At 51.4% G+C, this 26,906-nt stretch overlaps 1 protein-coding gene across 3 annotated transcripts in view; it reads right to left on the bottom strand.

The window, feature by feature from the left end:
* The window catches only part of CD9 (CD9 molecule), a 40,652-nt gene that overhangs the window by 3,789 nt on the left and 9,957 nt on the right, over positions 1-26,906 (bottom strand). For all 3 annotated transcript variants that reach the window (XM_011951657.1, XM_011951662.1, XM_011951651.1), the window contains 3 exons: positions 10,360-10,468; positions 2,813-2,910; positions 2,058-2,132 (listed from right to left, as the gene is read on the bottom strand). In XM_011951657.1, coding sequence (XP_011807047.1) covers positions 2,058-2,132; positions 2,813-2,910; positions 10,360-10,468 — 282 coding nt within the window. The remainder of the gene's footprint in view (positions 1-2,057; positions 2,133-2,812; positions 2,911-10,359; positions 10,469-26,906) is intronic.

Below are 26,906 nucleotides of genomic sequence, written 5' to 3'. Positions count from 1 at the left end.
GATCTGCTGACCTCGTGATCCGCCCGTCTCGGCCTCCCAAAGTGCTGGGATTACAGGCTTGAGCCACCGCGCCCGGCCACATTTTCACATCTTTCTCCATGAACAAATGTTATGCGTTCCATCTTGTTCTCTCTCTTTAAGCTCTCGGCCATGTGCTTGGACATCACTGGGCAGATGGCAGCCACTAGCAATGCCTTCTCTCGGGGCCTTTGGGCACTTCCCATCTCCTCCCACATCCTCCAGAAACCTGCTCTGGCCGTTTCTCCCTGTGTCTTATACTTTGGTCAGTTCTTCAGCTCTGCTTCGCTCCTAAATTGAAGCTCTACGATCTAAAGACTAATAATATTTTAAAAACTACTACTCCGGACTTGACTATTTCCTCAGGCTTCCATCTTCTTTTTCTCTTCACTTAGGTATGAGTTTTGGCAAATTACTAAACCTCTGTGCACGGAGTTTCCACATTTGTCCCTATAGCTCATAGGTTATTGTGAGAATTTAAATGAGATATCACACGTTAAGTCCTTTGCCACTATGTCCAGTACAGAGTAAATCTGGAGGACGTGTCAGCTATTGTATTATAATATAGGGGATATATTATTATGTGCCTGCGTCTGGTACATCCCAATTTAATGCATGTCTGCCCCTTTGATGCTCACCCACATCCAGTTAACAGACCCACAGCCGGCATTTTTCCTTCAGCATCTTCCTGACATTTTCCACAAAGATCCCTTCCTGTTTCTATGGCTGTAGCTGTTATTGCTTGGATACTTTTTTTTTTATTTTTATTTTTTTGAGACGGAGTCTCGCTCTGTGGCCGGATCTCAGCTCACTGCAAGCTCCGCCTCCCGGGTTCACGCCATTCTCCTGCCTCAGCCTCCTGCGTAGCTGGGACTACAGGCGCCCGCCACCTCGCCCGGCTAGTTTTTTTTTGTATTTTTTAGTAGAGACGGGGTTTCACCGTGTTCGCCAGGATGGTCTCGATCTCCTGACCTCGTGATCCGCCCGTCTCAGCCTCCCAAAGTGCTGGGATTACAGGCTTGAGCCACCGCGCCCGGCCTACTTTTTTTTTTTTTTAAACAGAGTTCCCTTGGCCGGTCTAAAAGTAGTGAGTTATCTCAATGGATTGCTCACGTCAGTTATAGATGGAAGTCCGTGTTCCATTTTTCCCTGCTTCTCACTACCGTACTTGACTAGTCTCAAGAACAAAACAAAACAATAGGGTTCCTTTCCTGCCTCCAGCATCTCTCTTCCTTCCCTCTTCTTGCTGAACATGACAAGGTAGCCCTTCCAAAAACTCTACTCTGATATGGCCCATCCTGGTCCAAAACTCTGCAGGGCTCCCCATGTAAGCCCAAGCCCAGCCATGCTCCACCCCTTTGACTGGCAGTCCCCTGCCTCCACTAACTTTCCTCCTGAACACATCTCTCATTCAAGGTTTCACGGCTCCCTTGTCTATGAAGCCAAAAAAGATTCCCTTCCCCACCCCACCTTTTCAAATCCCATAGTACTTTGGATATAAATCACCTCTATGACCCTTGTCGATTTCATGTCTTTTTCCCATACTAGATGGTCAAGTCTCCGGAAGTGGGGCCCATAGTTCAAACATCTGTGGACCTTGCACAGGCTTGGGGGCAGCACTTGGCTCATGGGGGCAGCACTTGAACGTGTTATTTATAGGTCAGAGGAGGAGGCAAGGGTGTCCAACCCACAGAAAGCCTGTATTTTCTGAGTAATCTTTCTAAAAGTTGGGGGAGAGGGCTGCTGAGGTGTGAGACGGACAGACACACACACACACACAGGCCCAACGAGTAGTTCCTGAACATCTACTATAAGCCAACACCATGACTGACAGACACAATCTCGCACAGGACAGTAAGCGCGCTGACATTCCCTGCCCCGAGGAGGGCACGTTCGCTGGCACACAGGCACGCGATGAGATAAGGGGCCTGGTCAACAGCTGAAAGCGGAACAAAGTGCCCAGCCAGGACCTGCCCCCTGCTTCACTGTCCCCCATCCCCCAACTCCCAAACCCAAGAGATCTCATGGGAAAAACCTACCTCATCCTTGTGGGAATATCCCCAGATGGCCGCAGCTATTTCAATGGCGAATATCACCAAGAGGAAGCCAAAGAACTGGAAGGCAGCGAGGGGACAGGGTGAGAACAGTCCCAGCCAACCAGCCAGGAAAATCGAAGGGTATTTTGGGACAAGGGAGGACAACTCCCTGGGGAACAGGCATCTGGTGGCACAAATGAATAGCCTAGAAGGGGCAGGGAAGAAGTTCACAGAACAGGCAGTTAACCAAGCCCAGGACAGAGGCCACAGTGAGGCAAGGTGCCCGGACATGAGGAAAGAGCTGAGCACAGCCGAGCCCAGAACTAGCATTTACAAGGCGTTAGTGAAGAGTCAGTGAGCAGGACACTACCATTGCTCACAAAAGACACAGAGATTTGGGGAAGTAAAGGGAGTGAATCTACTCCATGGAATTTGGAAAAGATCAAAACAGATTTTGAAAGAAGGAGAAGGCAAAGGTACCTGTGGATTCAGGGGAAAAAAGCAAACGTGGTCCTCGAGAAAAGGGGGAAACAAAGTCCTTTTAGTTGCCTAGGGGAAGCGATAAGACAGGCTCCAGAAAGGAAGAGGGGCTATGCCTCACATTGGGGAGGGGCCCAGGCTGAGGACAGCTCGTGCCCTTTGGGTACCTTCTTGACCCCATCCCCCTCCATCTGTTCTGTGGGTCTGGGTCTGGGCCCGCTGAGGTTTTGGCGGTGGGAGTCAGGGGGTGGCCGCGGGGATGCCGAGGGGAGACTCACCAGTCCCAGCATGCACTGGGACTCCTGCACAGCCCCACAGCAGCCCAGGAAGCCCACCAGCATCATGAGGGCGCCGGCTCCGATCAGAATATAGACTCCTACGGGAGGACAGAGGAAGCGCACACGTGTGGAGACATCAGTTCAGAGGCTCAGGCATCTTCGGCAGTTTGTTTCCCTCTGCCTAACTCCTGCCTCCCCGACTCCTTATTCCCCTCCTCTCGGGGAAGAAGTTCCCTTTCCTTAAACTACAGCCTCCTCTTCCACCTCTGCCCCCAGGTCTCCTTCCCACCAGCCTCTCTTCCATGACTCTACTTCATCAAGCCTACGCGCCTACCTTACCCTCAGCCCTTCTGGAAGGTGCCCATTAGCCCTCAATCCAGGACAGAGACTATCCATGGGAATCCCCACATTGGGAATGCAAGCTGCTCCAGTCTCTCAGCTCTTTCCAGCACGATGAGTCCACTCAAGCTAGTTAGCATACACCCTCCACACTTTGGCTAACTTCTGGGACCCTGCCTTGCAGAGGATGCTGTCAGAGCAGATTTCCAGCAGGAAGGGGCCATGCATACCTAGGCACCCCCCTACCCAGGGGTGGGGGGAACCAACTCTGCCTGTTCCCAGAAGGCGGGCCTCCCTGCCCTGTTGCTGGGTGGTGGTGAGGCACACAGAGTTAGGAACGCCCCCAAGGCACCTCTTGGCAAAGGTCCAATACCTGACTCTAGTGCAAAGGACACGGATCGGGGTGTCAGAAGACCCTTCTTTTGGCCCTAACACTGATGCTGATTGCTGTGTGACCTGGGGTAAGACACTTTCCCTCTCTGGGCCTCAATTTCCTTACGAGTAAAATTAAAGAGGTATGTTACTGGAAATTTCAAAAGATCTCTATAGCATGCTAACGAGATCTTAACAGTCGCAACTCAGTTATTCCAGGTTAAGGGTGAAGAGGCTCCTCCTTGCTAAGGAGCGGATGAGTGACACCATCACTAAGCCCTTGATTTGAGTGGCTGATGGGAAGGAGGTGAGAGAAGGGCAGCGACTTCTATAACTTTTGCCCAAACCCAGAACAATGCAAATCCCTGGGACAGAAACACAGTGGAGCAGCATTGGTCCCATTCGTCCCACAGCCCAGCAAAGGAACGAATGCCCAGAGGGGCCACCCCACAGTTCTATTCTTGAGAAGCCACAGCTGTCCTGCAGGGACTACTCCCTTAATCAGCACCCCAGCCCTACATGGGCCCCCTGGGAAAACCAGCAGAGAAGTCTCTGTGCCTCCCTGTCTTGCAGGCATGTTTTGTTTAGCCTTGGGAGAGGCTACTGTCACATGTCGAGAGCACTAGCTCTGTGACTCTGGGGAAGCCACTTCACCTCTCTGTGCAATAGTTTTTTTTTTTTTTTTTTTTTTTTTTTTGAGACGGAGTCTCGCTCTGTCGCCCAGGCTGGAGTGCAGTGGCCGGATCTCAGCTCACTGCAAGCTCCGCCTCCCGGGTTTATGCCATTCTCCTGCCTCAGCCTCCCGAGTAGCTGGGACTACAGGCGCCCGCCGCCTCGCCCGGCTAGTTTTTTGTATTTTGTAGTAGAGACGGGGTTTCACTGTGTTAGCCAGGATGGTCTTGATCTCCCGACCTCGTGATCTGCCCATCTCGGCCTCCCAAAGTGCTGGGATTACAGGCTTGAGCCACCGCGCCCGGCCCGCAATAGTTTTTTAATCTGTAAAACAGGAGTAGCAATAATGCCCACTTCCAGGATTGCCGTGAGGATTAAGTGATATAATCCACACGTGCACAACAAATGCTAGCTGTTGTTAATTATAACATGAGTAACAATGTAACAATCATTAATAACCACCGTGGTGAATTTTAACCTGCTGCTGTCTCCCTACGCTCCTGTCATTGGGACCAGAGATATCCTTGAAGTAGGGGCTGAAAACGCACGCGCGAGAGAAAGTCTGTGATGTTTCCCCACGATGCACAGCAGGACACTCGATGAGAACCCTCGGCAGGTGACACACTGACTTCACTGTCCCACATCTGCATCTGAGCAGGGCTGAGGCTTTGCAGGCAACGAACCACGTAGTCTGCCCACAGCTGAGGCTCACGGGCAGCACAGAGCAGAATGCACACAGAGAGCGTTTGTTCCTCCCCCTTCTCCCCCACATCCGTCGTGAGGTCAAGTCACGTGGGGTTACTGGTTACTGGCAGACCCCACGGTGCAAGAATATGTGTATTGTTCTTGTGCATGCCTGGCCCAGACTGGGCACGGGGACAAATGTGGCTTGTCCTCAAGTCAGGTCGCATCTTCCTGGGCAGTCAAACACTGTGAGGCCACAAGCTGGGCTTGGGGAGGCCGTGCAGCCCCGCGCATGGGACACTGGGTAAGAGGACAGCCTCCTTTGGTTCTCTCACATGGGGACAGTGAAAAGCCCCAGTTTCTCCCCATCTCATGGGGGCAAGTCAAGGAAGGATGAGTTCACTCCTTTGAGCTCCATAGCAGGGGCTGAATAAACAGGAGGTATTAAGAGATCAAAAGGATTTACAAGCACGTGAAATACAGTGGAGTGGGAACCAACAGGCAGACATGTTTTCTCTAAGTCCAGATCCCAGTGCATGAACCTGGCGGTCCTGGCAGAGGCCAAGGGAGTTGGATTAACTGCAAGTGAGCTACTAAAGGGAAAAGTATTTCCCACGCAAAGAAAGAGACCATTCTCCTAATGGGGCTTGTGGTTAATATGAAATATTCATGCTAGGGCTCAGCAGAGGAAGATTTTAAGATCAAGGGTTTTGTGGGCTTTAAATCTCGCGTGGATGGCCACAGATCTCCAGTGCCTAGCTTTAGCCCTCTCTAGTCCGGGGAAAAGGGAAGCGATCCTCTGGCAGCTGTGTTTGGGGACTCAGCAGCAGCCAGCAAGCTCTAGGGGCAGCTCATCTGGAAGCAGGCCCCATGGAAGTCACGGAACCACTGCAGGGCTTGGGCTGCTTTTTTACAAGGGCTGTTCAGTGCTTCCCTTTGGAAAGGCTACTCATCGCTTACACCCCAAGCTTGTGAGCCAGGGCTGCTGATGACAATGACAAAGTGTTCCTCCTTATAAAACAAGTGAATGTTAGCTTGCTGTCTGACTCATGGAAAAACTTATCCATCACAGAGCCTTCTCTAGGATTACGGTATGAATTTGCTTGAGGGTTGTTTATTCTGCTTTTTTCAGGCTGACATGACAGGCCTAGGGGGAAAAAAAAAAAGGCTGGTGTAGCAGCAGTAGCATAAGCCAGGGTGTCCTTTACACAAGAAATGGAACAGTGTTTTTCACTGTTCATCAGGGCTCTCAGCTTAGGCCAGGGAGAGGACACAGCAGGCTCCTGTCCCTGCACCAGCTCTGTCTTGCAAACAGCATTCACCACGCCCATTTGTGTGAAGGAGAACAAAATCCGGTAGGGCCTCTGGCCTGCAATAAAAGTTTATTATATCCAAATAACTCCATCAGGTGTTCAAAGGAGCCCCACCTCTGCCCCTACTGGTTCCGTCTTTGTTCTCCGCCCTCCCGAGTTCACAGGAATAAGCGCCACAATGGAATTCCATTTGCCACACACTGTACTTCTTTGCCTCAGAGGGGAGTGTTTGTGTAAGGGAGTGTTTGTGTAAGGGAGTGTTTGTGTAAGGGAGTGTTTGTGTAAGCCGTGCTGGTTTCAGGAGGGACAAAAATGAAGCCCAGACCAACAAAATGAACTGCCCCTGGTCACAAGCCAGGATGGGGATGCCAGCTCACTGAGGCCAAGTGTCGCGTGTCCTGAAAATCACCAGGCACCTCATGATGGATAGGGGGCTGGCCGAGGAAGTGGGGAGCATGCGCGGCCTCTGGCTGGAGCCCTCCTAGAAGCCCTCATTCAGCAGCCATGGCTCTGGAGGGACACCAGGGAGCTGGGAAAGGCTGCTGGCCTAGGACCAAGAAAACGAAGTTCCCCAACACGCTTGCAGCCTGGGATTAGGGATCTTGCTGACAGGCTGAATCTCCAGGCCTGGACTGGAGAGAAGGCCCATATAAGGCCGTCAGCCGTTCTGGACTCACCACGGACTGTCTGAATGTTGGGAAGATTGTCACTTGCTTTTCTGCCTGGTGATATCCTTTTTCTCTACTTGGTAAGCAGCGGCCCCACTGGAGAAAAACCACCCCTGGGCTGTTCGGGTTTCCTGAAAAGTCAGCTGCACGGTCAGGCTGGCCTGTGGGTTGCTCTGCAGATAGCTGATGGCCCAGTGCAAGGGGTGGTCACCCCATGACTCTCCCCTGGAAAAGCAGCCAGGGTGTGGCTGGCACTCCAAGCTCATCTGCTAGGAGAAGGACTCCGTGCCAGCACAGAAGGTTGGTCTCACAGTCTCATGGGGAAGGGGACACAGAGTGACGCATCCTTGGCCCTTTGCCAAGGATGACAATTATTATTTCCTAAAGCGTTCAGTGAAGTTCAAGGCGCAGCCCAGACCTAAGCAGTGCTCAGAATGCTGTGCTGCTGTTCTTTTTTTTTTTCTTTTGAGATAGAGTTTTGCTCTGTTGCCCAGGCTGGAGTGTAGTGGTGTGATCTCAGCTGACTGGAACCTCTGCCTCCCGGGTTCAAGAGATTCTTGTGCCTCAGCCTCCTGAGTAGCTGGGATTATAGGTGCATGCCACCACGCACAGCTAATTTTTGTATTTTTAGTAGAGATTTTTTAGGGGTTTTGCCATGTTGGCCAGGCTGGTCTCGAACTCCTGACCTCGGGTGATCTGCCTGCCTTGGCCTCCAAAGTGCTAGAGGCTGAGGCGGGCGGATCACCTGAGGTCAGGGGTGAGCCACCGTGCCCAGTCAGTGCTGCTGTTCTAACGTCACGTGCATCATCCCCCTGGCCTGCCCTTCTGCAAGCAGAACGAAGTCTTCGAAGCTCTGCTCTTTTCCCAGGACGGGGTGGAACTGCAAAGGATCTGTATTTCTCTGGCACAGCTAAATGGACGGTGGCCCTTAGACCCCAACGAGGGGATCTGTGTCTCTTTGGATTGTGCCTTCAAATCACCCTCCTGGTCACTTCAGGTAGGACCACCGGCCACCAGGGAGGCCCTGCGATGACCTGCAGGATCTGAATCCTGTGAGGTTCCCAGAGGCGAGCCCCAGCTCCTCTAACGGTGCTCACCACTCTCCTGCCACCCCGCCGCCTTCCCACCTGCCGGCTGCTGGCTGGGCCACCCACACAGGGGTTTCTCTCCCCGACCACAACTTGGGTGAAGTAAAAGGGCCAAGACAGCCCCACCCCATCCCTGCCAATGGGGCACATTCAGCCAGGACAGACCTTTTCCATTCCTACAGAGGGAGACCCCACAGCCTGGCAAGGACAGCCCGAGAAGCAGCTCTTTTAGGCCTGGGTTCAAAGCCTGGCCCTGCCTCTTGAGGGAATATAAGCTTAGACAAGTTATTTACGCTCTCTGGGCCTCAGTTCCTGCACTTGTGAGATGAGCATCATTCCACAGTCCTCTCGGAGTGAAGGGGATTAAATTATATAATACGCACAAGACAATGAATGACACACAAAGGAGGGGGCTCAACAATGTGAGTGTCTTCCTCCCAGTTCCATCCTCTTACCCATGAGATTCTTACCTCCCACATCTGAAAATATAAAGAATCAGCCATAGGGGCTTTGGGTAACAGAAAAGAAAAAGTGGTTTGTTAGAAGCAGCCAGGACAAGGGAGGGCTGAGTCTCTCTTTGGAGACACAGGCACCGGCCACAGGGCTTTTGCTTAGGAAAGCGGGCCTGACTGTGCCTGCTCCTGCCGGCAGACCTGCTCCCCCAATGCGGGCTCTCTTCTGGAACATGGTGTGGAGCATGGAGAGTCTTCCCCAGCACCCGCACCCGGCTCCTCCCTCCCGCTCTGCAGGACAGCATTCTAAGCCTGTCTCAGACTCGCAAAAAATGTTCTGTTGCTAAAACAAATCAGGGCGCTATAGAAACCTTTTCCCTAAAAACTCTGTGTGTATGCGTAGTTTCTTTTTAAACATACGTTGTGCTTTCTCTCACTTTCTTTCCGACAATAGAGAGACACACCCCAAAAAACCCCAGCTAACAATACAAGGCAGTAAACCCAGCAAAACTATCCACAGGGCTCAAATGTTACGCAACCAATGGACTGTTTTTAAAGACTCTCCCTACCCGGTTCCAGAGGTGGGAAAGGGAAGGTCTACATGGCTGGCCAGCCTTGCTTCTCCCTGAGGGACTGGGAGATAACTGTTTTCTCCCTCCTTTGTAAAAATAACTTTTTTGGTGGGTGGGAAGGAAGTGACCAAACTTACACTTTGAGCCTGACAACATGTCAGTGTCATCCTAAAAATAGGAGGTTTCCTTTGTTTCTCACAAATGAAAAGTTTCCTACCTCCAAGCCAGGCAGAATACAGCCACAGAGTCTGAATTCATGCCGACGCAAGCAACCGCACTTGGCAAGCACCAGGATCCCCCTCCTCTGAAGGGAGCTTTGACGTGGTGATACAGCAACGAGAGGGACAGAAGGGTGCTAGCGAGGCTGCCTGAGTGTAGGGAAAAAAACCCTGCCAAGTCTGTTCACGTTCAGAGGATCCCAGGCAGGTTTAAACTGGAAGCCTTTCTCCCAAAGCAAAAGTCGTTTCAAAAACAAACAAATAAAACTCAACACCACAGCTTTACCCCAGTACCAGGGGGCTCAAAGGGCTGGGCAGAGTCCATTCTAGTCTCTCCTGTTGTTGCTGTGTTTTCCAGGAGGCTGATGTTTTTCTGCGTCTCAGAGTCCCTATCTGAACAGTGAAGAGGAAAGCCATCTATATCTTCTTCCAGCACTGCAGACCCCAGGACAAAGCTTTTTGAATTAAGGAAATTATGCAGGATAAGAAGACATAATTAGGAGAGAGCATCAGAGATGAGAACGGAGGTTTGTAAACCCTCAAGAATGGGTTCAACTGGCCGGGAGTGGTGGTGCACGCCTGTAATCCCAGCACTTTGGGAGGCCAAGGTGGGTGGATCACAAGGTTAGGAGTTCGAGACCAGCCTGACCAACATGGTGAAACCCTGTCTCTACTACAAATACAAATAAAAATACAAAATTAGCCAGGTGTGGTGGCATGCGCCTGTAATCCCAGCTACCCAGGAGGCTGAGGCAGGAGAATCGCTGGAACCTGGGATGCAGAGGCTGCAGTGAGCCGAGATCATGCCACTGCACTCCAGCCTGGGTGACAGAGCAAGACTATCTCAAAAAAAAAAAAAAGAAAAAAAGAATGGGTGCAACTTTGGCAGATGCAATATCATATCAGAGAACCATCAACATGCCCGACTTGGCCATCAGGAAAAGAAACCACATCAGTTAAATGCAAATTCACAGGCACAATGACACACACAAAAACTGCACAACTTGAAAGGGACATGACTGGCCAGTGTGACCAGAGCAAAAGTCTTTCCCAAGCCCAAGTCCCTGGGTCAACTGGGGCCTCCAAAGTTGGAGGAACTCTGTTGGAGCCAGAGTCTGAATTTATGCAGAATTGCCGTCTGAATTCACCAAGCCTTCCCCATCCCTCACCTGTGTAGAAGCTGGAATTATTATTATTAGTTTCTTGCTCGAAGATGCTCTTGGTCTGAGAGTCGAATCGCAGCCATAGTCCAATGGCAAGGACAGCAATCCCAGCAAGCTGCAAGACACACAGGACGTCAGCATTAATTCTGGCTGCCGGCAACAACGCAGTCCCCGCGCGCTGAAGGGTGAGACTTGCAAAGGACTTTGTGACCACTCTTGGTCTCTGCCCCTCATATACGCCTGGTAGCTGCAGATGCCATTACGGGGTATGTTTGATTAATTCAGGTACTAAAAATACCAGAAAGAGAGGAATAAACAGTGACCTACCTGCCGCCCATTGGCCGCAGGGGTATTTTATAGGCAACAGAACACTATACAGCAGTGAAAAGGAGTAACTCCAGCTACACACAACACTGTGAGTGCATCTCACAATGCTAAACCAAAGAAGCCAGAGCCACAGGAACACACACAATACGATTCCATGTAGTTAAAAATCGCTGTGCTGTTTAGGGATGCACACAGAGTGAGATGCTTACATGTGGCTATAAATGATAAAGGAAAAGCATTGTTGTCAGGCGAGCGGTGATGCTTAGGTAGAGGAGGAAATCACGCTCAGGGAGGTGCCACGTGGCTGGGGGTGTCATATTCTAATGGTTGACTTGGGTGATGGTTACGCAGTTACAGACACACATGCACCAGGGAGGGCAGCTGCAACGTCCCTGGAGACCTGCTGCTCAGTAAATGACATGTCAGGGTCTCCCCTCGCTGGCACTGCTGAACTAGATGCTGGGCAGGAGGCCTCCTGCCAAGTCCACTCAGCGCCAGCTGAGCTCCCTCGTCGTCGCCCGTACCAGGGCTTGCCGGGGGAGTGACTCACAGGCCTCCAGTGTGGTAGCCGGCTGGAAGCAGGAGCGGGTGGGCTCAGGTTTTGCTGGCCCACTCTCGTCAACAGAGGCACTCTTATGCCAGAGCCCGCTCATCAGGGACCTTGGTTCTCAGCTGTAGGAGCTGGTGATCGCCCATGGTGTGGACAGGCCTCCCTTTCCTTCCTTCTTTTCTCCTCTCCTTTCCCTCACGATATGGCAGTGAGTGCGGGCGTGTTGGGTGGACAGTGGAGGTGGAAATACTGGGAAGGGCCACCCAGACCTCCGCCTGCAGCAGTCACAACCTCACCTACACCCCAGGAACATAAGCAGATTTGCTCCTGCCAGGCAGGTCTGCTTCCGCCACGAGGGGCTGCAGAGTCTGGCTTCATATTCTATTGCTTCAGTGTTCCCATCTGTAAAGCAGGGATTGTAAGATGCGGCCCTTCCCTGCCTTTTAGGTATGGCTAAAGAATAAAGGAGTTGGCTGCACGTGGTGGCTCAAGCCTGTAATCCCAGCACTTTGGGAGGCCGAGATGGGCGGATCACGAGGTCAGGAGATCGAGACCATCCTGGCTAACACGGTGAAACCCCGTCTCTACTAAAAATACAAAAACTAGCCGGGCAAGGTGGCAGGCGCCTGTAGTCCCAGCTACTTGGGAGACTGAGGCAGGAGAATGGCGTAAACCCAGGAGGTGGAGCTTGCAGCAGTGAGCTGAGATCCGGCCACTGCACTCCAGTCCGGGGCGACAGAGCAAGACTCCATCTCAAAAAAAAAAAAAAAAAAGAATAAAGGAGTTAATATCAGAAGTGCATCTGAAGAGGAAGGTACCAAATGGGCTGCAGGAGAACAACCTCACTTTACCAGCGTGAAGCCCCACCAGCCCTGCACTTCCCAGCCTGTGGACTGTGGCTCAGCATCTTCTCAGTCTCAGCCCCACCGTAGGGCAGGCAGCTCCACACACTGGTAAGGTCTGTACAACACCACATGCCCCGCGGCTGGACAAGGCAGAGGATGAAAACGCACACAGGCACAGGAACTTTAGTGTTAAAATGAACTTGAGAGCTCTGCGTTCAAACACGGGTCCGGTTTTCCTTCTTAATAAAAGACAGGCCAGTGAGGGAGGGTCTCCTGGGTTAATCCAGAGGCAGCAAGCAGATCACTGCTTGGTTGGGGAGAAGCGTGAGTCTCCACTGTCCTGGACCAAACAAGGTACTCGCATTCAGACTGTGGGTTCCCCGACCGCCAGGAGCACTGCAGTCAGCTTAGGCGGGGAGGCGGGCCCTGCTGGGAGCATTCTGGGCTAGAAGAGTTATGTGGCTTGAATCTCCATACACAAGGGACTACACAAACACACACTGGGTGGGTCTTGACTCTGTAGGTGGCAAGTCCTGGCCTGGGTCCCCGAGTCCCTGAGCGTTAAAAGTACAAGGGTGATACCTTCCCTCCTTCCACCCCAACCCCATGGAGGCCCAGTCAGACCCCTGGGAATGGAAGACTGAGGCTGCTGGCCACCTTCTGGGCATGAAAGTGTTAACCTGAAAACCGTAGGCCGGAGCTCAGTTTTGGTCCACGGAGCTCAATTTTGGGCCACGTTTAGCCACAACCTGTTTCTCATCCTGGTCCTCCCCTCTCGCCCTGGTCTTGTGATGCTCTTGCGGCACAGGGAGATGGTGAGACGGTGCTCATTACTGTCCTTTTTGCTCTGGGCTTGTGCTTATCAAGTAATTATCTCCAAGTCATCTTACCTTCCCTGATGAGTGAAGTTATGACCCCACCCCTTATCTGCTGGGAAAACTCCTAAGTGAGTTGCAGAAAAGAATGAAAACAATCCCAGGCCTGCCCAGGAACTAAGCTGTAAGATGAGGTAAAGCTACGCTCTGCACAGCAGCCGCTCACGGGCAGGAGCTGCGTCTCTCTGGGAATGTTCCATGCTCGGATGATGACAGGGTACCCCAGTGGAAGCTCCAGGGGTAAGGCCCCTTCCATCTTATAGAAAGCCCCAATGTCAAGGACCCTGAGTCAATACGTTAAGTTGAGTCATTGAGCTGGTCTCTGTGCACAGGTGGTAAGAAGGATGCTGGGCTGGAGAACCGGAACCAGGAGGGAAAAGGAAGCTCTCAGGTCTTATCTTGGCCAAGGGCCAGGCCAAGCTGGGAGTCGGGAGTCCCCTGCATTCGGACCCCACCTTAAACCTTACATCACGCTGCTTGGTTGTCAAAGCTGCAACATTTCACTACAACCAGGAAGGAAGAGCAGCTGGCTCTGGAAAAATGGGAAAAGCTGTCATAGGTCTCGGTCTCATAGGCTTAACAACTCACAATAAGAGAGGAGAAAGGTTCAAGTAACCCAGAGAAAAGGGAGGGCCAGGGGCATGACTGGGAGCACTTGGCTCACAAAAATCAGGAGTGAACCCTGCTGCCTTTTTTGATAGAATGACTGAGTTAACTGGCCGGAGGGGATGCTATGTGAACCATTAGCTGCCCCATTTTCTGTAACGCTGTTGGAGAAATTGCTCCAGTTGGCTGAGTCACAATGGCTTGGGGTCGCAGGCTCACAAAACTTGTATAATCAGTGCCACCCAATAACGGCTTTCACGGTTGTCAGGCAGCGCTAAGGCGCTCTAAAGTACTTTCCAGGAGAACTCACTATCTGGTGTGGCATAGAGGGGCTCCCCTCCCCCCATCTGGCTTTCACCCCAGCTGCTTTAGTTTTTGAGACAGGGTCTTGCTCTGTCACCCAGGCTGGAGTGCAGTGGTGCAATCATAGCTCACTGTAGCCTTGGACTCCTGGGCTCAAGCCATCCTCCCACCTCAGCCTCCTGAGTAGCTGGGATTACGGGCGCATGCCCTTAATCCTGGCTAATATTTTAAACCTATTTTTTTTGGTAGAGCCAGGGGTCTCGCTATGTTTCTCAGGCTGGTCTCAAATTCCTGGCCTCAAGCAATCCTCCTGCCTCAGTCTCCCAAAGCGCTGGGATTGCAGGTGTGAGCCACTGCACCTAGCTTCAGCTACTTTAATAACAGGAGAAACTAAATGGGAGGGGCCAGCGGCAAGAAACAAAGACAGTTTTAACCCTTAAAAGACGGTGCCAAGTCAATTATTCAGGGACTCCATAAATGAGAATATAGGGGTCCGGGAGGCCAAGGGGCCGATGGCTTCCTCCCAGGTTAATTAGCAGACATATGGCGGCATGCTGACCACGCAATCTCCTCGATGGCTGCCCCACTCCAGCCCACCATCGCGGGAGCAGAGCAGGTTTGACGCGGATGCCCAGAGAGACGGGCCCTGTTCCCCACTCCAGCCCACCATGGCGGGAGCAGAGCAGGTTTGACGCGGATGCTCAGAGAGACAGGGCCCTGTACCCGGGGCTGTGGAGAGGGGATGGCAACCTGCAGTATCCCCAGCTGGTCGGGCGGGGATGCAGGAGAGAGCCCAGAGCTCCCACCCCCAGCCCGCGGCCCTGCCCATGGTTTCCTCTTTCGTTTCCAAGAAAAGCCAAATGGAAACATTCTGGTTTTGCTGGGAAAAGCTCCTTTGCTATCTGGCCAAAAAATGGTCCCATCCCTTTGACAGGGCCGAGAGGAAAAGGGTCACTTTTTCCCATTGTTTCACTGGAAATTTCTTCATTTCTTCACTGGTGCTAGGCCCGGAGAAAAACATGAGCCAAACCTCAACTGAGCACAGCCTACAAAATACTTGCCCAGTCCTTCTCCAAACCGTCAAGGTCATGGAAAACAAGGAAAGACAGAAACTGTCACAGCCCAGAGAAGACTGAGGAGGCATGACAACTGTCCTGTGGTGTCCTGGATAGGACCCTGGAATAGAAACAGGACGTTACATGAACAACTAGTGAAATCCGAGTGAGTGTGGAGCTCAGTTAACAGAATGCACTAACGGTGGTTTCCTAGTCGTCACAAATGAAACATGGTAATATGAGACAGTACAATGGGGGAAACTGGGGAGGAGGGGGAGCGAATTGGCTACACTATCTGCCACTTTTCTGTACATCTAAAATTATTCTAAAGCAAAGTGTATAAAACAATAAAGAAGCGGAGGCCTCTCTCTTTCAGAGCTTCCTGTCTCCTTCAAGAACCTGCTCCATTAATTAATCACTTTCCTGACCGTGCAGGTCTGCTTCTGCCACTTTTTTGAGCTTTGCGAAGACACAGGCAGGTCTCCCTAACCTAAAAATGCAAACAGAACAAAACCAAAAATAGAACCCTCTTTTTCTTCAACCTCGCAGCTCCTTCAGGGTGCTCTCTGCTTTCCTTTCACCCCTGAGCGGGCGGCTTAACTACCTCCAAGTTCTCACTGGCTTGTCACCGCCTTTCTCCCAACCCAAAAGGGGTCGCACGTCTTAAGACTTTTGCTGAATCCTCATGTTTTGGGATCCCGCAGCAGCTGACACCACTGAACCCTGCCTCCTCCTTGTCTGCTCCTTAGATGAACCTCTGCAAGTTTCCTGAGTTAAGCCTCATGCATTGTGCCTCTGCTAGTACAAGTCCCTCCTGCTGGAATGCTGTCGTGGTCACCTAAGCCAAGCCTGCTGCTTCCCCACCCATTTTCCCCCATTCCTCCAAGCAAACGGCAAATGCAATCCCCGAGCAAGCCAAGCACGTGAGCAGGCCAGTGCCGCCTCCGTCCTGTCCTCTCCAGCATCCGCACTTCGCACTCTCTGCCCTTCCTCTATCTGGGGCTTGCCTCCTGTCTCAGCAGAGCACAAGCTCCCTGAGGTCCGGGGGACCTCTGAGTCATTCTTTTATCTCCTCTGCCCCATACATGCTTTGGACAGATGGTCATTAGTAAATAATTACTCCATGAATGAATGACTACTTCAGTGAAAAATTATCTGAAACCCACCCAGATCTCCTCTCCTGCATCCTCTTCATTTGGACCAGATTCCTTTCCCACCAGGCCTTTTATCCAGATCCATCTTCTAACGTCTCATAAGAGTCAGAAACCACAAAGAGGCCGGGCGCGGTGGCTCACGCCTGTAATCCCAACACTTTGGGAGGCCGAGGTGGGTGGATCGCCTGAGGTCAGGAGATCGAGACCATCTTGGCTAACACAGTGAAACCCCGTCTCTAATAAAAATACAAAAAATTAGCTGGGCGTGGTGGCGGGTGCCTGCAGTCCCAGCTACTTGGGAGACTGAGACAGGAGAATGGCGTGAACCCGGGAGGCAGAGCTTGCAATGAGCCGAGATCACGCCACTGTACTCCAGCCTGGGTGACAGAGTGAGACTCTGTCTCAAAAATAAAATAAAATAAAAATAAAAGAAACCACAAAGAACAATTATTTACCCAGAGAAGATACTAAGGAAGACCCATGAAGGTTGGTTGGGGAATATTTGGGGAATGACAATGATTTCTTTTTCTGTTGGTGAAACATGTCCCAGTGTGACTTATGGGCAAATCCTTATACAGACTTTTGAAAACCAAGTTTATAAAAAGCCCATGCAGGCTGGGTGCGGTGGCTCATGCCTGTAATCCCAGCATTTTGGGAGGCCAAGGCGGGCAGATTACTTGAGGTCAGGAGTTCGAGACCAGCCCGGCCAACATGGTGAAACCCCGTCTCTACTAAAAATACAAAAATTAGCCGGGTGTGACAGCGTGTGCCTGCAATTCCAGCTACTTGGGAGGCTGAGGCAGGAGAATCACTTGAACCCGGGAGCCAGAGGTTGCAGTGAGCCGAGATCAAGCCACTGCACTCCGGGCTGGGTGACAGAGCGAGACTCCGTCTCCAAAAACAACAACAACAACGAACAACCCATGCATTGCTGTCCTCAGTCTTTATCTGCAACTCTGCCAGCAGCCCTGTCCCTCAAAGGAGTCCAAACACTGTCCTGGTCATCCCTTGCCACACCCACTCACCACTGAAAGCACAATTCACCAAAGGCTCCCACGCAAAGATGAGAATTTCAGTGACTCACACTGCAAAATCTTGCTGCAGGGACAGGTTCAGAAATCTTACACCGAAACACACACCTGGAGTCGAAGGAAACATTTCCAATTTCAAAGGAGGATTAAACAAAAAACATCGCAGTGTAATGGAGCTTAGGGGCACCTGGCTGCTCTGGGGACCCTATGCCAAGTGTGCAAAACCAGTTCCAGTTAGAACCCGGGGAGGTTCGTATGTACAGCCTGGCTTCCTGAAGGAAATTCTTGAAGTAAGTGTGCTGAAAAGGAGAAGGTAACCCAGAGGAAGAGGAAAAGAGCAGTGGGTTGAGCGAAGAAGGTAGTTTCAGTGAGGGGGAGGGCGTACTGCATACCACTTCCCCAGGTGGGAGAAGCCAAGTTTGCCTATGAGACAAATCCTACTTGAAAGAAAAATTCTTTGTAGGCAAACAAACTGGGTGCTCTTGGCATGGGCCCCCTTTTCCTCCAGGTCCCCTCTTCTGTAATATGACCTGACTGGCCATACGCTTTTTTTTTTTTTTGAGACAGGGTCTCACTCTGTCACCCAGGCTGGAGTGCAGTGGTGTGACCGTGGCTCACTGCAGCCTCGACCTCTCTAGGCTCAGGTGATCCTCCGACCTCAGCCTCCTGAGATGCTGGGACTACAGGTGTGCACCACCATGCCCGCCTAATTTTTAAAATTATTTGTAGAGATGAAGTTTCCCCATGTTGTCCAGGCTGGTCTCGAACTCCTGGGCTCAGCAGATCCACCCACCTTGGCCTCTCAAAGTGCTGGGATTACAAGCATGAGCCACTGTACCCAGCCCATTTTTTAAAAAGGACAAAATATTTGTTACACTTCCTCTATTCAGCTGTCTTGGAAAGCCCAGAAAGTGGGGAGCAGATCATTGTTCATGGTGTTTTCTTGCTGAGGACTGCCTTAGCCTTGAGGTGACCACATCTACCACTTTGGGAGGGGTTGGAGGTGGGCAGTGGTGAGTGGATGGAGTCCAGGAAGGAGGGATAACTTTCTTCCCAACTTCCCGTTGTCCTCCTGGAAAAGCAATGGCTACTTGGTTACTCTGCTGAGCCCATGGTCAAAATGATACACAATTTTCAGCAAGGGACAGGTGGCTTAATAGAAAGAATAGTGAGCTGTTACCCGCACAGCTGTACCACCTAGGGCCTGGTTCTATATTGGGTGGGCATCAGAATCATCTGGGGAAATTCTTTTTTTTTTTTTTTTTTGAGATGGAGTCTCGCTCTGTCGCCCAGGCTGGAGTGCAGTGGCCGGATCTCAGCTCACTGCAAGCTCCGCCTCCCGGGTTCACGCCATTCTCCTGCCTCAGCCTCTCGAGTAGCTGGGACTACAGGTGCCCGCCACCTTGCCCGGCTAGTTTTTTGTATTTTTTTAGTAGAGATGGGGTTTCACCGTGTTAGCCAGGATGGTCTCAATCTCCTGACCTCGTGATCCGCCCATCTCGGCCTCCCAAAGTGCTGGGATTACAGGCTTGAGCCACCGCGCCCGGCGGGAAATACTTTTTTTTGAGACAGGTCTCAATCTGTCGCCCAGGCTGGAGTACAGTGGCACAATCTCGGCTCACTGCAACCTCTGCTTCCCGGACTCAAGCGATCCTCCTACTTCAGTCTCTCAAGTAGCTGGGAACACAGGTGGAAGCCATCATACATGGCTAATTTTTTTTTTTTTGGTTTTTTTTTTGTAGAGACAGGGTTTCACCATGTTGCTCAGGCTGGTCTCGAACTCCTGAGCTCAGGCAATCCACCCACCTTGGCCTCCCAAAGCACTGGGATTACAGGTGTGAGCCCCGGCGCCCGGCCTAACTGGGGGATTTCTAAACATGCACCTGCCTCAGCAATCCCAGGGGACTCTTTGTGCTCCCCGGGATTCCACTGCACACCTCTGTTGAGAATGACTGGGCGGTGACGGATATAAACTTGGGCTCTAATTCTGGCACTGCTACCTAGGAGCGCTCTGACACTACACACTTTCCTCAGCTTCTCTGAACGTTACAGTCCTCATTTGCAAAACAATACACTATGATACCTGTCCTGCCTTCAACACAGGTTGAGGGTGAGGATTACATAAAGTGATGCATGTAAAACATTCTGAAAACTGTGAAGTGTTACAGCCAGCTGGATTCCATAGGGGAAAAAAAATGACAATAATAATAAACCTTGAGAAAGACGTGAGGTGACAGTGGGGCAATTCATGGGCCTTCTGTGGACAGCTGTTGGGTCCTCCCGTGATGGGAGAAGGCGGCTGGGTGGCAGCGGGGGAATTTAGGACACTGGGGTTCTGTTTTCTGGTTTCTGTGGGAGTCTGTGTGAGTGCTGGGTAGTGGAGGAAAATGGATAAATTTATCCGCTTCACACCCGCAAACTGCCATCCAGAGCTCCACTAAGACTGGATGGGAATGGCCAAGGAAAAGTGGGGAAGGAAGGCTTAAGGGAAACTGTTGGCTCAGATTTTAGGCTTCTGCCCTTCCTCGGATCACAAACTGCTTCCGTGGGCAAATTAAGCCTGCTGAAAGGAGTTATTACGGCAGCAGATAACAGAGAGGGAGGGGATTTTCCTGGGTTGGGCAGGAAAGAAAACCTTGGCCTCTTTATTACCCTCCTTCAGTAAGATACTTGTCAGCCCTGGTTTTTGTTTTTGTAATCTACTAAACTTGGGAGACCATTAGTCATAGTTGTCCATGGCACCCAGGAAGTAAGAAACACACCAAATATTGGGGATGCAAGCTTTCCCCCAGTAGCAGTTTTCCAGACCCCAAAATACCAGTCACGCTTTAAGAAAGCCACAGAAGTGGAGATAGCCCTCTGTGTTCGCAGACTTCAACATTTAAAAACAAGTCAGGCCACCCAGACCTGTGGGCTCTGGGCCTCGCCCATCTCCATGGCAACCTTGGCTCACTACTGCATGCCAAGCCTTGGATGGGCTGATTCACTCCTCAGGAAGCCGGGCCAGGCGGTGCCAGCAAGAACAAACAGGATCCCGATGCCCACAACCTCCTCCAACCCTGTGTCCTCCTCCCCCACCTCCAAATGAAGGCTGGGGCTGTTGTCTTTGGAACGGCAAAGCCACTCGGGCAGGACTAGAGGTCTTGGAGTGCTCCCTTATCCAGCCCCACCACACAGTAAACACCAGCAACAAGAAAACTGAACTCCGCTGTAATCAGCAGAAAAAACCACTACGACTTGCTCTCCTTAAGCATCACAAGTAAACTACTGTGATAGTTCATGGCGGAATTTCTACATGACAACAGGGCATATTAGTAACTTTAGTTTTACTACAGCCAAGTTGAAAAGCCTCAGAGATCACAGCCCTAGAGAACCTGATTTCCCTTTTGTATGTATGACTGGTTGGTCAGGCGCATCCTAGGGGGCCATCTTGCCTCTTTAGACAACTCTGTTCTTGGGACTTCTACCGAGCTCCTGTCTGAAGGCAGTGCTCAAATCTTCAGAAATTCTTATCCTCAAAGGCAACCCAGGAAACTCTTCTCTCTGCCAGTCCAGCAGCTCTCAAAGTGACCCCAGACCAGCAGCAGGATGACCCAGGAACCCGGACAGGCAAATTCACAGTCCCCTCCTAGACGCACTCAGTGAAACGGGTGGGACTGGGCCGGCACTGTTTTCCAACACCTCCCCAGGTGACTCGCATCACGCTCAAGTTTCCGAACCACTACTCTAGGCCTTCGTTTACGCACCAACAATCAGGAAGGAGAGAGAAAAGCTCTCTCTGGGGGTTCTGAACCCAGATAATAGCTTTCTAAATGCCAGTGCTGAAAACCCTGAGGCATGGATGGGAGGTGTGAGCTTCCTCCGAGCTTCCTCCGAGCTGGAGGTGCTTCGCAGGTGTAAGGGAGAGCTCACCGCCCAGCCCAATGCGGGAGCAGGACTGGACCCTGCTGCTTTACACTCCGATCTGGAGAGTGGGAGCTCAAATGCTCTAACCAGCACTGTGAAGCCACGGGGAGCGCACCTGGGGTCACCTTGGAACTGCGGCGTGGTGACCATTAAGGGTGAGGATACAGAGAGGTGGGAAGGCAGGAAGAGTGAAGAAAGGAGAGAGAGTGGCTGGACAACTCTGTACTGAAACTACTGAGCCAGGAAGTCATGGTAAAGGGCTCAAGTTGGAACCTGCATTTGGCTCCCAGTTCACCCAGGCCCTGCCTGTGTGAACTCTCCTCCGCTAACAGGCAGGCCCTGATGACTCAGTGGGCCCGTGAGAGGCTCCCACAGCCTGCAGCCGGGCACTCCTGGTAAGATCCTCCCCGCCGAATTCTGCAGCCGGCTGTGCTCCCTAGGCCAGCCCACTGTTATGCCCGACACTGGACTTCTCCTCAAACCTTCCTGAACTCTAGAAAAACATTTGTTTTCCATAGAATACACTCAGAGGCTGATGGTCAGGTCTGTAATCCTAGCACTTTGGGAGGCTGAGTGGGGTAGACTGCTTGAGCTCAGGAGTTGGAGACCAGCCTGGGCAATACGGTCAAATCCCATTTCTACTAAAAAATACAAAAAATGAGCTGGGCATGGTGGCACACGCCTGTAGTTCCAGCTACTTGGGGCGGGGCGGGGGGGCGCTGAGGCAGGAGGATGGCTTAAATCCAGGAGGTCGAGGCTACAGAGAGCTGAGATGGCACCACTGCACTCCAGCCTGGGAGACAAAGTGAGACCCCCATCTCAAAAAAAAAAAAAAAAAAGAGGCTGATGGTCAAATTGTAGGTTATCTAGCTTAGGGAAAATAAAGAACACCATAGTAGCAATTTCACAGTAGGCGTTACTATGTACAAGGACCCACGCCCCCGCCACATTACAGGAGGTGGTTTATGTACAGTCTCTCACTGAATCCTCTCATCGCCCTCATTTTATGGATGAATCAGGCTCAGAGATTTTAAGCAACTCACTCAAAAAGACACAGTCAAGAAGAGGCAGAGCTCAAATGGAACCAGCTCCACATACACAACTCAAAGCTATGCTCTTCTCAATGCGCGGTGCTTCCTCACTGGCCGGGGGGTGACCGGGAAAGATGCCAATCCCTGAGAAATTTTCTTGGGGGACAAGTGGGAGGCTTGGACATACTGAACTTGGCAAAATGCTCTGACTTAAACCTTAACCTGGTGACAGGGTTTCCCTGCCTGCTGCAGCCTGACAACAGACACTTTCGATTCAGGTTGTTGACCCTGGCCTAGGTGAGGGCCAAGAGGGAGAGAGGGAAGATGCCGACCAGTAGCTTCTCCCTTGGGTTTGTTCTTGTCTCCCTCCACTGAGGCTGGGAGAGGTGGTGGTCCCTGGGAAGCTGCACCCTCAGGTGCTACCTTCCTTCCACTTCCTACCCCCGGTGTCTACACAAGCAATGGTGACTGTGGCTCTGCATCTCTCTGGGACCTGGTTTCTGGGTGTGGGTGTTCTAGGTGTCCAGAAAATTCTACGTATGAAGAATCAACTTCGTTTTGGGAGGCACAAGGAGTGAACTGAAGGAGAAGCCTTGAGGCCACCCTTCTTGGTGTGGATATGAAGTAGATTTTCCTTCAATTTCCATTGTAAATTAATTTCCAAGTTGAGCTCCACAAAGCGAGTCTCTGCCAATGGGGCATTCTTACAGGCGTTTCCAGCAAAGTGCAAAACGGATTCTCCTCTTTCTCTGTCTTCCCCAAACTGGGGATGTCTCAGAAATGAGTGTTTTATAGACAGATGGAAAGCTACGTCCTCCAATTCATGTTTGAGAGGGAGAAAGACGGGAGGTAGATTTCAGCTTTGAGTCATCTTGTGTGATGTGGTTTCATGAACTGAAGTGAGAAAATATGGATGAATGTGAACATTTAGACAACCTCAAACTGTGAAAAATGTTAAGGAGGGGTACCAGTAACAGCAACTACAGCAACAGCAGCAGAAGCTAACACAGGAGCTCTGCCTGTGAGCCAGGCCCATATAATAGCTTTACATTACATATCCCATTAGTCCCAGTAACAATCATAAGACACTGGTTGTATTATTACCTTCATTACACAGATAAGGAAAGTGAGGCTTAAGGAGAGTCACTAATTTGCTGTCTCCCCACGGGAATCGGCATTTCTATCACGACAACTCCCTGCCTGCTCCTGGCCCACTCCCCGCAACCCCAGCAATGTCCCTGGGTCATAAATGGCCCCTGCTATTATATGTTGCTCTTTTACACCATAAGGGCAGGCTGGGGAGAGGGGTCCACCCATACACTTAAACCCAACATTTCATGACAAGCCAGGTCCCTGGGGAGGCCAACTTCTGCCTTCTGTGGCCATTTAGTGCTCTGGACACTTGGAAGATTACAGTCCCTACCCCACAACCCATATAATTCAACATAAAAAAAGTTGAACTTGTAAGATAAAGCTCAAAAAAGTGCCTATTTCCCTGGATTCCTTGAACTACCTGCATGGTTGGTGTCCTAAGCACATGCTTAATCTGCCTACTGATTCTGTGGCCTCCCTTTCCAGGGGTGCTAGTGCAGCTGGGGGGCTCCTGGGTGGAAGGGGGAAGGTGGCCCTGGACAGTTACAGCCTGGGGGTGCCACCACCTTGCTATGCCTGGCTCAGTTGTGTGTAAATGTTCGAGCCTGGCCTCACGCTGGTCCGGGGCATTACTTTACAGGAGAATACTCCCTATGGGAGCAACAGTAATGCAATGCATGAGAGTTTCCCCAGGGAGGTGGCTGGAATTACACTATAAGGCCCTGTTGCTCCTTCTGATTCTTAGTCGGCTGCTTTAGAGCCTGAAAGCTAGTTAGTATCATCCCTGTGAGAGATGAAGAAACAGGCTCCAAGAGGTAAAGCGACTTGCCCATGGTCACAGAGCAGGCATGAGTGACCCAGCTGTCAGCACTCTTGCTCTGTCCCATGCACAGCACATGCCACGCAGACATCAGTTACCTGCTGGCCTGTCTCCTCCCTGATAGAAGGGAGACAGCTTGGTCCCCTCTCCAGGGTGTGGCAGAGGATGAGGAACTCCATAAGCTTTTTCTCAGCATACCTTTCTGGAAATTAGGCAGCTACCTGGTCTGAATAAGTTCAAGAGTTGAGAAATCTTCCCTCCTTTCAAGGACAAAGTCAGCATCATTTAGAAACCCGGAGCCCTTCCTCTGCCCTGGAGAGGAGAAAAGCTTCAGCGAAGTGTGCTGGCGTTAGGATGCTGGGGATCATTGGAAGGGAGGTCCTGGCCCAAGGTAACCTCTTTCTAAACAAGAAATCCCATTTCAAGTTTCCACTGCCTGCTTGCCAGACGCGTAGCATACGCTGGCCAGCCCATAAATCCCTTTTCCGCTGAAAGCAGGCATTCTGATCTTAACCAAAATCATCTGATGTGGGGGATTGTTTTGGATGTTTTGCTTTACATTCCAGAATACCACACATTTGTTTTCCATTGTGTATGCCTCGCCGAGCTGTCTGGCGATGACTGCACACACACTTGCTGACACACTCTAGCCACTTGCAGCAGCTTGCTCTCATTCCATCTGCAGAGCTGGCCACCACGTGTGTGCGTGGCCCTGAGTGGTGGGAGATGCTCCTTCCTTGACAGTTTTCAAGCGATGCCATGTGGTGCCTGGAGTGGCAGGGTGGGTTAAAAGCACTTTCGGCCCCGCTTGGTGGAACAGCCCTCCTTGTCCAACATGGGATCTTCCAAGCCCCAAGCCAGCAAGGGAGGCCAAGATCCCCAAACTCTTGTCTAACTTATCACCTGCCCTACCCCTGTTCCAGGAGCTCCTTCTTCATATGAGGTCACCTAATTACTAGCAGCAAACACTCAAATATTTGCTATCTATGTTCCACACCCCACCCTAAGTACTTCCCTGGAACTATTTAATTTTTACAATAGGCCCGTCAAGTAGGTAATAGTATCTTCTATTTTTTAGATGAAAAAAACTGGGGCACAAAAGTTAAGCTGTTGAACTGAGATCACAGGGCAAGTAAGTGGCAGAGTTAGAACTTGAACCCAGAATGTAAGTGGCAGAGTTAGAACTTGAACCCAGAATGGTCTGACTGCAGAGCCCACATTCTTAATTACTTTGTTAAGCTGTTTGTGTTTTTGATCCATTTCTTCTATTCTGAAGCCAGAATTTTTCCCTTTTGCCCCTTCTCCCCCCATTCATATCTAATCCCATTTCAAAGTGGTGTTTTCCATCTTTAAAGGCCCCAAGGGAGTCCATCTGCACAGGAAGGAAGGCAGCTTGCAGATGCCCGCCTCCTCCCCAATAGCAAGGCAGCTGCAGTGGCCACCTGGGCTGGAGGTGCCACCTACACCTGGCCTCACTCGGGGTCGGTGGGGGGAGTGGGTGCTCAATGAACAGAGTCTAAAAAAGCAGCTGGTGCTTCCTCTCCCTGGCCTTTGGCCTGAGAGCTTCAGCCACACCCTTGGTTCTACTGGTCATATAGTCAGCGTGGACAGAGGCAGCGCTCTGGGAAAGGACTCTCCAGGGTAACTCGCACACCCTCCTCTCCCCCTGGCTGCACTGTTGCAGCTGCCTATTGGCATTGCGTCCATAGACGGGGCCGCAGCCCGTTCAGTGGCCATGGTCCTTCCAGACCCCGTGGAAACAGCCCCAGAGTGGGACCCAGAGCCTCTGTCCTTCCCCAGAGCCATCCTGCCAGCAAAGGGCAGAGGAACAAGACGACATCAGCACAGGCCTCTGTGTTATAGCCCTGAGCTCTCAATACACACCCCAGAGTCCGAGAGGAGAGTGACAGCTTCCCATGACAAAGGAGGCCAAAGTGTCCCTCCTCATCCTGGGAAAGAATCTAATTCCTATTTGAAATGAGCAGTCCCAGCTGGGCGCAGTGGCTCAGGCCTGTAATTCCAGCACTTTGGAAGGCCGAGGTAGGCGTATCACCTGAGGTCAGCAGTCCGAGACCAGCCTGGTCAACGTGGCGAAACCCCATCTCTACTAACAATACAAAAATTAACTAGGCATGGTGGTACATGCTTGTGATCCCAGCTACTCGAGAGGCTGAGGCATGAGAATCGCTTGAACCCAGGAGGCAGAGGTTGCAGTGAGCCGAGATTGTGCCGCTGCACTCCATCCGGCCTGCGCAACAGAACGAGACTCCATCTCAAAAAAAAAAAAAGAAAAGAAAAGGAAGAAATTAGCAGTCTGGGTCTCTAAAGGGTTGTATGCCTTAGGGAGCCAGGGCTACACTTTGTCTAGAGTGGAGGAAAGGAGAGTATGAAGAGATTTTCTCAGGCTTGTAGACAGGAAGCTTTAAAACATCTGAGCTTAACGGTAATAAATTTAAATCCACAGCCCCACGTCGCGAGAAAGAAGATGTTTACATTGCACCACGGAGAGCAGGAGGAATATGTCTTAGTGGGAAGGGCTTCCTGTCTCTGGGAATGGGGCGGCTGAGGGAGGTATGGACGACTCCCCACCTGGAAAACATCCAATGGAGTTGGGCATGAATCTGGGGTGTGTATGCACACTAGTGCACCACAACTGCCCACCTAGAAGGGAAGATGTGACGTGGATTCAAACACCAGACTTCTATTGACTTGAAAAGCTACGATGAGCCTGGTGCAGTGGCTCACAAAGTCCTGTAATCCCAGCACTTTGGGAGGCAGAGGTGGGTGAATCACCTGAGGTGAGGAGTTCGAGACCAGCCTGGTCAACATGGTGAAACCCTGTCTCTACTAAAAATACAAAAATTAGCCAGACGTGGTGGTTCATGCCTGTAGTCCCAGCTACTCGGGAGGCTGAGGCAGGAGAATCACTTGAACCTGGGAGGCGGAGGTTGCAGTGAG

The sequence above is a fragment of the Colobus angolensis genome, unplaced genomic scaffold (genome assembly GCF_000951035.1).
Source record: "Colobus angolensis palliatus isolate OR3802 unplaced genomic scaffold, Cang.pa_1.0 Scaffold11, whole genome shotgun sequence".
Classification (NCBI taxonomy): Eukaryota; Metazoa; Chordata; class Mammalia; order Primates; family Cercopithecidae; genus Colobus; species Colobus angolensis.
This window is presented reverse-complemented; position numbering and strand designations above follow the sequence as displayed.